The 10,000-nt window shown below is 45.9% G+C and overlaps 1 protein-coding gene across 1 annotated transcript in view; it reads right to left on the bottom strand.

Annotated features, from left to right (window-relative positions):
- LOC147029967 (uncharacterized) overlaps positions 1-10,000 on the bottom strand; it is a 57,953-nt gene that overhangs the window by 8,663 nt on the left and 39,290 nt on the right. The window contains exon 4 of the mRNA XM_085872153.1: positions 6,904-7,049. Coding sequence (XP_085728279.1) covers positions 6,904-7,049 — 146 coding nt within the window. The remainder of the gene's footprint in view (positions 1-6,903; positions 7,050-10,000) is intronic.

The following is a 10,000-nucleotide window of genomic DNA, read 5'->3' on the forward strand; positions in this document are numbered from 1 at the left end:
TTACGGGGGGGGGGGTTTGACCCCCCCAAATAGGTATTAGGTGTCTCCTCCAAAACTACATCCACAATATCGATGAAACTTGACTGCAACATTTATCACCAGTGATGTATCAAAGTGCATCGACTGCATCAAAATCTGCACTCAGTAACAGAGTCTACGGGAGGGGGGGGGGTTGACCCTCAAAATAGGTATTTGCTCTCTTCTCCGAACTACACGCACAATTTCAATGAAACTTGACCACGACCTTCATCACCCGTGATGTACCGAAGTTTGTTCATGGCATCAAAACAAATTCAGGGTCGAAGGAGGTCTGCGGTGGGTTTAAGTGATTTGCTTCTGATCCAGGTGAGCATCAGGACAGGCAATCCTATGTTTTTTTTGATTTCCACTCATGGCCAGTTTACTATTCCACAGCTGTATTGGAATACTGGTACTGCTAGTTGGTTTCTGGCTTTGATTTTGTTCCTTTGGGAGAGGTATGTTTTCAGGATCAGCCTTGTTCCACATGGGTATTCTTTGTTAATTGTTTTGCACATTTTTATGACATATCTGGTGGCCTTCTTCTACTCCAATATATTTGTAAGATGTTTCCTTGTCTAGCTCCTGTCTTGTTGATGGCTCTGATTTCATGTCTGGCATTGTGGGTCTCCATCCATTGTTGGGAGAGCATAAGCACATATCCAGGGTAGAGTGACCTGGTCTGAATCCAAGTTGATGATCGGAAATCAAGCCGTTGGAGAAGAGGAAGGATTTAATGTCTGAAGTGATGATGGATTCCATAACCTTGCTGATGATTGGGAGAAGGCTGATTGGTCTGCAGTTGCAGGGATGAGTTTTTGCACCTTTTTTATGCAGGGCAGTAATGTTGCTGATTTCCAAGGAGATGGCAGATGACCTTGAACAAATGAGAGGGTGACGAGAACAGAGAGAGGGTGAGCAAGTGCAGCAGAGCAGGTTTTTTAGGACACGTGGGCTGATGCCGTCTGGACCGGTTGCAGAATCTGAGTCAAGGTTAGACAGCAAGCTCCTCTCCACCGCGTCAGGGGAAAAAGGACAGAGGGTTCAGGAACAGGTGGGTGTGACTGGGTAAGGTGGGTGCAGAAAACAATGGGTTTGGGACACAAGATTTAGAAGCAAACACAGAGTTTAGGCATTCTGCCTTTTCACGTGCAGTCAGCTGTGCAGCCATTTGAGGTATGGGAGGGGATTGAGGGGGAACATACAACAAAAACAGACTTAAGTAGACACCACCAGAATTTGGAGGAGGGAGACAGGTTTGAGAGTTCAGACTTGAGATTAGAAAGATGTTTGTTTGGCCCTCCTGAGGGTAGACACACACTTGCTCTGAGCTTTGTGGAAGCATTAGCTTTTGCCTTCAGTTGGATTAGCCTTCCATGAGGCGAAGGCAAGTTGTTTCAGGACAACTGCCTCGCCACAAGCGTCAGTGTACCATGAGCAGGAGGAAGGGTAGGACAACTGAAGACGAGATGGGATAAATCTATGCATGAGAGAGAGAGCAAGTTTCTTTGAAAGAATTCCCAGGACGAGTTTGTGTCGGAGGAAGTAGAGATGGGAGACCAGCCTAGAAGTTTGATGGCTGCTTGAAGTCCCTGCCAGTCGGCCTGAGTGAAATGCCAGACTCGACAGAGCTGAGGTGGTTCTCTAATAACAACCAGAGAGATGTCCACTCTGACAAGCATGTGGTCAGATGAACCGATTGCAGCGGAGGAAGAAAAGCACATATTTTCCAGAAAATTGGTCAAAATCAGATTCAGAAGAGATGGAGGACCGTTGGTTGAGATCCAAGTTGGGAAGTTGAGATCGAGTCAGTCCAAATGAGTCGCAGAAGTCTTTTGCTGAAGTGCCATGGCTGGTGAGAGAGGTACCCACACCCAGCCAGCTGGCATGATGACAATTGAAGTCACCACATATGAGGAAGAGAGAGTTGGCATGAGAGGATAGAAGTTGGTCCATGCTTTCGGAGAGTGAGATGTAAATGAAGTCATCACTGTTTGGTGGATCGTACAACACACATATACATGAGGTGGGAATGGAAGGGAGGCCATAGCCAGAGGTATTCTTGGAGGTGTGGGGGAGAGAGAGCACAGTGCATGGAGAGTGAGGAATAGAGTCTTTGATGAAGAGAGCAACTCAGTTGAGTCTGTCAAACTGGAGGGGGGAGTAACCAGGGAGAGATACTAGGGAGTCAGAGACGTCATTGAAGGAGGAAAGTTTCTGTTAAGCAGATCATGTCTGGATTGTCATTGGCAACATGTATGGAAAGATCTGTCAGGTTTGAGAGAAGACCCCAGATGCTTGAGGTCCACACTGTTAAGGAAGAGGGAGGGGAGGAGGTTTTGTGTGCAGGGGAGGGGAGGAGGAGGGTAGGACAAGGGAGGAGGGGCGGGGAGGTAAGGAAAGTTGATTAAAGAGTGTGGGGGATTGCAGCAGAGCTCGGGGAGAGGGCCGGATGAAGAGGAGAAAAGGCTCAGTGGTGATGGGTTGAGGTACAGTGGGGAGTTATAAGAGAAGGGGCAAAGGGAAGTTGAAGATTTTTGGAGGTGGAGTGATAAGGTGGAAAAGAGGGTGGAGGAAGGAAGCAACTTTGTGGATGTGAGTGGGGGGGGGGGCAAATTTGGGAAGGGGAACTGAGGGGAGAGATTGGAGGCAGAAGGGTGAGGAGAGAGTTGAGGGAGAAGGGTGAGGAGAGAGTTGAGGGAGAAGGGTGAGGGGAGAGTTGAGGGAGAAGGGTGAGGAGAGAGTTGAGGGAGAAGGGTGAGGAGAGAGTTGAGGGAGAAGGGTGAGGAGAGAGTTGAGGCAGAAGGGTGAGGGGAGAGTTGAGGGAGAAGGGTGCGGGGAGAGTTGAGGGAGAAGGGTGAGGGGAGAGTTGAGGGAGAAGGGTGAGGGGAGAATTTTTGAGAAAAGGTGAGAGGGAAGCTTTGAGAGGGAGGGGAGACGATGAGAGCAGGCACAGCCAAGGTGCAGGAGGGTGATGGGAGAAGTGGGGAGAGGAGAAGGATGACACTTGGTTTAGGTACGGTGAAGAAGGGAGCGAGCAGGGGGAGGTACAAGATTTGAGGGGTCGAGAAGAGGGGGAGGTGTGATGAGAGGAAGGAAGGAGCATGTTTTTGGTGATGAGGAGTGTACTGATTAAGAGAGTGAGATTTCTGTTTGGTTAGAATGGAGCCCACAGATGTTAGAACACCAAACACTTTGGGACAAAAGAGGAGGAACTGATACTGAAGCAGAAGACAGTGAAGAGGTGCCAAGAGCAGAAGTAGGAGGGGGGATTACAGGTGAAGGGTTAGGAGGAGGTAGATTTAAGGAGGTGGGGTCAATTGGCACTGAAGTTGGAAAAAAAGGATGATTGATGGAACACGAACATACATTGCAAACTGGGATTTAAAAATTTAAGTCAGAGATGCGATTAAAGACATTACGTGAGGGATGTAAGAAAGGAGAATTAAGAGAATGGAGAAAAGAAATGTTGTAACAGTGGGACTTTTTAAACACAGGATGAAGGAAAGGTCGAATTGAAAACAGTCTTTTGAAGAAGAAGGAGAGTGGGTGAATTATGACACAATACTGATAACCACACGTGTGAAAGAGGAAGTTGTAACATTTTAAGAAACCATTTTTTTTTTAATAAAGATTACTAGGATAAGGTAAAGGAAAGGTTGAAGAAAAATCGTGAAGGTGTTTGTCCAATGGTACATAATTTCTGAAAATAAGAAATTTCCACAAAAAGAAAATGTTCACCATTCCTTGGAAGAAGTTTGATAGAAGAAGAGCAGCAGGCATTTTCTCAGAAATTGGTCAAAATCAAATCCAGGAGAGATGGAATACCGTTGGCTGAGATCCAGGTCGGGAAGTTGACCGATTGAGTCAGTCCCAATGAGTCGCAGAAGGCTTTTGCTGAAATGCCATGACAGGTGAGAGAGGTACCCACACCTAGCCAACTGGCATGATGACAATTGAAGTTTCAACATGTGAGGAAGAGAGAGTTCGGATGAGAAGATAGAAGTTGGTCCATGTTTTCGGATAGTGAGGTGTAGATGGAGTCATCACTGTTAGGTGGACGGTACAGTACACAGATAAACATGAGGTGGGAGAGGAGGGGAAGCCGTAGCCAGAGGTATTCCTGGGGGTGTGGGTGAGTGGAGGCAGTGCATAGAGAGTGAGTAATTTCGATGAAGAGAGCAATTCCTCCGCCAGAACGAGGCTCAGGTCCATCATACCAGAGGAGGGAATAACCGGGGAGATAAACTAAGGAGTCAGGGACATCTTTAAAGGGGGAAAGTTTTTGTTAAGCAGAATATTTCTGGTTTGTCAGTGGCAACCTGTACAGAGAGATCAGTGAGGTTCGAGTGAAGGCCTCGGATGTTTGAGGTCCACACTGTTAAGGAAGAGGAAAGGGAGGAGGCTTTGGGTACAGGGGTGGGGAGAACGAGGGAGGAGAGGCAGAGGTAGTGAGAGTTATAGACAGTGTGTCAGAGATTTTAGAAGAGCTTGGGAAGAGAGACGGATGGAGAGGAGGACAAAGGACTAGGTGGTGAAAGGATGAGTAGCAGTGGTGAGTAATAAGAGAGGGGACAAAGGGAGGTGGGGGATTGGAGGAGGTTGAAGATTGAGATGGAAGAGAGAGGGTGGGGGCACAAGGCAGCTTTGTGGATGTGAGGGGGGCAGCTTTGAGAAGGGGGAGTGAGGAGAGAGATTTGAAAGGGAGGGGAAAGGGGGTTGAATTGAGGAAGAAGTGTGAGGGGAACAAATGAAGGAGAAAGGTGTGGGGGGGAGTTTTTGAGAAAGATGAGGGGGAAGCTTGAAGGGGGAAGAGAGATAAGTTTGCTTTGAAGAGGGAGGAGGCAGTTGATTTAGGAGGGAGGGGTAAGAGGGAAGCTTTGAGGCAGAGGGGAGATGATGAGAGCAGGCACGGCCATGGGGGAGGAGGGAGAAGGGAGGGGTGGGGAGAGGGAATAATGAGATTAGGTGGAGGTATTGCTACGAGGGGAGCAGACAGGGGGAGGAACAAAAATTGAGGGTGTGGGAAGAGGAGGAGTTGTGATGAGATTTGAGGGAGTAGGCTTTTCATAAACCCATATGATACATTACTCATTCTTGCTAGGAGCCAATCACATTGCACGTAGTCTCACACAGCCAATCAGCATTAACCGCATATAGATGAACAGACAACCATCTCTGTCTTATATACTGCATATAGGTGGAACGTAGTGTTGTAACTTTAACACTGTTTTGTAATTTGGGGGGGGGGGTTCGTGGATGCGCCACGCTAAGGTGAGGGACACTCCGCGCTTCCTCTCCCTACCTGTCCCCAGCAGCGAGACTGTCGGAGCTCTGCAGATGCTCTTGGATGAATGGGTGTTGCAGGCCGGAAGCATTTACCTTGAGGAAGCGGGAGTGCTCAGAACAGCTCAGTACACTTCGTGTAGAGCCACCAAAAAAACGATGCGGTGACCACCCCCCCCCCCCCCCGGTGCAGTGAGCTGGCTGTGAGCCAAAGGTCAATAGATGTCTGGGTCAGGCCTGGGGAGTCATGGATTCACTGGATCGTGGGGGTGTGGAGCTGTCGGTACGTGTGCAGGACGACAAAAGTCTGAGCCTTCAGGAACTTGATGCTTCCATGCTTCCACTCTTGCTCTACGAATGTGAGACTTGGACACTGACCAGGTATCTGAGACAGAGACTTAACTCCTTCGGTACTAGGTCTCTTCAGAGAATCATTGCCGATCGCTGGTCGGACTTTGTGTCCAACGAGTGGTTGCTGAGAGAGACTCACATGAGATATGTTACATGTATCGTCAGTGAGCGTCAGCTGCGGCTGTATGGACTGTGGCTCATTTTCCTGATGCTGATCCTGCTCACCAGATTCTCTCAGCGAGGGAGCCTCGTGAGTGTAGGAGGCCAATGGGCCAAACACATGCCTCGTGGTTGCAGCAGGTTGATCAGCATCTCAAGGAGATCTCTCTCTATCGAGTGCAGCCTGTGGCTGCTGGTTGCATCATTGGTTGGGACGTGGCTATGCCGCTGATGCAGTGTCCCCCTTACCAGTACACTGGTACTCATTCTGCCGACCTCGGAAGGATGATAGGCTGAGTCAACCTCCTGGTGTATTAATTCAGCGGCCAACGGGGATTGAACTCGGGACCCGAGGATCCCAAGCCGCCACCCTAACCACTGAGCCAACACCAGGCTTATCTCAAGGAGATGGGGATGGGCCAGGCATCTGCCTGGTGGATGGCCAGACGGAGGTCCCTGGAGTAATGGTGGAAGGTGGATGCAGCGACGTGCTGCTCCGGCAAATGCTCCCACACCTGACCTGACCTGTGGTGACTTGAGACTTTCTCTCAAAGACTCGCGACTTCACTTGAGACTTGGATCAAATGACTTGTTGACATCTCTGCCAAGACAGTTTCTTCTTCTTTTTCACAAGGAGTCGATGAAGTCTTCAAATGTTACTGACCCCTCCCACTTAGTATCAGTCCACCTTTCCCACAGCTGTTTATCAGGGCTCTAGGTCCAGAAGCAATTCGCGACCACAGAGCCTTCTCAGTACCTGGTGCTTACCACATATAGCCTCTCTACTCTGGAGTTCTTCGGTCTGGAGAGCCCCCCAAAAAAATTGCGCGGGGCTAAAATGGCCACTCGATGGAGGTGAGTCTTCTTGGCCCAAGTGGCCAAATAAACAAGCAATGACCCTTGTGGCCCAATAAATAAATCATAGTTGGCTCAAGAGCTTGACCTCGTAAGGAATCGTCCACAAACCTTCCATCACCATGTATCACAAATTGAGATTACCAATTGGACAGTTTAAAATTTAGGCCTGTCTATATATAAGATTACTAGATTTAATTCCTTCAAAATCAGAAGTTAATGAGTCATTCTCACTTGTGGTGTTGATCAGAGGAGTGATTGTAGCCTTGATGTTGGAAATTTTGCTCGTGCTGGGGCCACAAACTGTGATGTGTTTGATTTTGTCACCAAAGCAGCCGAAAGTGTTCCCCCGGACTCCTTCCTTAACTGCAAGCTCACAACTGCCAGGACATGCCACACAAATACACACACATTATTCAAAGAATAATCAAGGAAAGATAAACTCGTCTTAAAGGGAACAGGATAGTTTTTCATTTTGGTGATCAAATATTTGATCCCTTTCCATTATCTCCTTTCTGTCCCAATACAAGCATTCATCATCGCTACAATCCCCCCCCCCTCTTCCCTCCCCCTTTACTCCACTCTTCTTCTACCCACCCCTGCCTGTTGTCCTCATTCCTCACAAACTACCATATCCTCAATTTATCTTATTCTTTTAAAAAAAATTTGGTCAATTTTGTTTTTCTTAATTTCAGTCCACCCTCTCCCTTCCCCTCCCCAACAATCGCCATCACCCTCACCAAACTCCAGCTCTAACCTACATACGTCCCCCCCTCCCCTCTCCCCTCTCAGCAAGTGATGCAAACCAACAGCCATGTATTTCATTAAAAAAGACCCCACAAATTAATCCTACCCACATATTAATACATATGCAGGTCTATGCCATTTAACAGCATATTGTGAGCATGAGAAAAGTTACCTGATCTGTTGGTCTTTCAGTAAAGCTTCATTTGACAGAGCAAATAGATAACCTGTTTGCAGAGATCCCAAACTATTTTACAACAACGCATTATATGTCAGGAACAATGGAGTCTATTGCAGAACATTGTTACTCAGATAAGTTCAATATGAACATTTACTGAATTGAACAGGCATATAATGATGGGATGAGAATAAATCATGAGCTTCTTTTTTTAATTTAGTGCATGTGCTCCACTAATCGAGTACAAAGTCGACGTACAACTTAAAAAAATCATGCACATCTTCATGTGTCGACGGAAAAAAAAAAACATGTATTGGATGAATTTTACGATGGCCAATCAATAATTTTCTGCTGACCGATACCCATTCCTTCTTCGAATGGGGAAATTATATCCTTCAGGATTCACTTAGGTATGAGAAGTGATCAATTATATTAAATTAATTTAATAAATGGTTCATATATGTCTGGGAAAGGAAAAGGTTTCCAAGAAAAAATAAGTTTGTAAGAGCTCTGAATGAGCAAAATCCTCACTGTGAAACACAAATCAGGATGGCATACATCTTCTAAGAGACATCCAAGTGTAGAAGAACAATTTCACCCCTTCCTCACCCTTCCAGTAGTCACCCCTTCCTCCTAAAACTCTGAAAACCCAGGCTGACCATACCCGCCAACTCTTTTGTTTCTCTTTTCTCCCGTTTGTGGAACAGACCTCTCGAGGCAGTACAATCGCTGTCTTCCCTCCAAAGCTTCAAAAGCAAGCAGTGCGCCAGCACCAAGCACCTCATGACATTCCTTCCCTGACTGGGATTATTTTTTACTCCCCATTAACCCTGCCTAGCCCAACCCCAACCCTCTTGCTTGCATGAATCTGATATATTTCTCTCTTTCTTTGTCTCCCTTCTCTCTTCCTCCCTCCTTATTAATTCATTTGCTTGCTTGATGTATCCTACTGTAGCCCCAAGGCCAGTATGTTGCCATTTTGCAATCTGTCATCTCACTCTTCCATAAGACGAGATTTTGGATCCCCAAAAATAAGAGAAAGGCAGGAGTTACAAGAATATGAAGAGAAATGTTGACATAATTTTTTTTTAAGCTGCAACAAAGAGGAGAAGCATCCTAAAACAATAAAGTTTGCAATAAATCAACTGAAAACGGTAAGAATTTGTGGCATAAGTTGGTATAAGGGTGAATGAAAATGACTGAACAAAAATGAGATCTGAAAACTGAGAAAAAAAAAAGAGCAATCAGAGATTGGAGACCCTCACCAGGACTTGTTTTGTGTGGTGTTTGGGTAGTTTTGTGTCGTGAATTTTGTGTGGTGTTTGTGTACCGGTGTGTTAAATAATTAACTGAAAGGGCACTCGGTAGACTGCATACCTCCGCCACGCAATGCCTGATCCACGAGAACATATCGGGCCCAATAACTTTTTGAAATATCGTGCTATGTATCGATTTTGGCCCCATCTCTCAATGGTGAAGAATCACTTTAAAAATTAAATAATTCTCTTATCCAGATCTGGATTCGGATCTTCACCAAAATCGAATCAATTCTTCCTCACAACATACCCAACGCAACGTGTCCACCAAGTTTCTTCCGAATCCAGACACAACTTTTTGAGATATCATGCTGCATATCGTTTTTGGTCCCATCTCTCAATGGTGAAGAATCATTGAAAAAAATTATTGCAGCCAGATCCAGATTTGGACCTTCACCAAAATCTAATCAGTTCGTCCTTGTCACACACCCAACCTGTCCACAAAATTTCATCCGGATCCGTGCACAACTTTTTGAGATATCCTGCACATAAACAGACAGGCAAACAGGGGTGAAAACATAACCTCCTTCAACCTTCGGTGGCAGAGGTAATAATAGACAACTTGAACTGTCACTTCATAACTGCTGGCAGTGATGATGGGATACGAAGACGTCACGCTTTGATGCAACTCCGCTTTGATCGGACACTTGACCCTGACCCAAAACGCTTATTATTATTCAATGGAATTCACAATGGGATTAAAATCAATTCAATTCAAATCAAATGGAAGACCAAATTACTTTAGGTACAGTCCTGCATTGGAGTAATCAGAAGGAACCCTAACAAGGAAAAAGCAGACGAAGTCATCATGAGGATCCAAGATAGGATTTCAATTTCCGCTGCTATTCCACCACCCTGAAACCAATCCAGTGAGCCTTACTCAAAAAAAAATATATATATATATTAATCAAAAAGAGCCCAGATCAAAAAATTAAATAATTATGGCTGGCAGACCATGCGTCTGATCAAATTGAAATTTAAAACCTATATTCCCTCTCACCATCAGATCATAATTGTGAAGTTTCGCGTCGATCAATGAAGCGGTTCAAGAGAAAGAATTTAAAAAATATTTTTGCTCAATCCAATATGGCTG

Source organism: Eptatretus burgeri, chromosome 3, assembly GCF_056783735.1.
Source record: "Eptatretus burgeri isolate ZD-2024b chromosome 3, Ebu_testis_v1, whole genome shotgun sequence".
Taxonomy (NCBI): domain Eukaryota; kingdom Metazoa; phylum Chordata; class Myxini; order Myxiniformes; family Myxinidae; genus Eptatretus; species Eptatretus burgeri.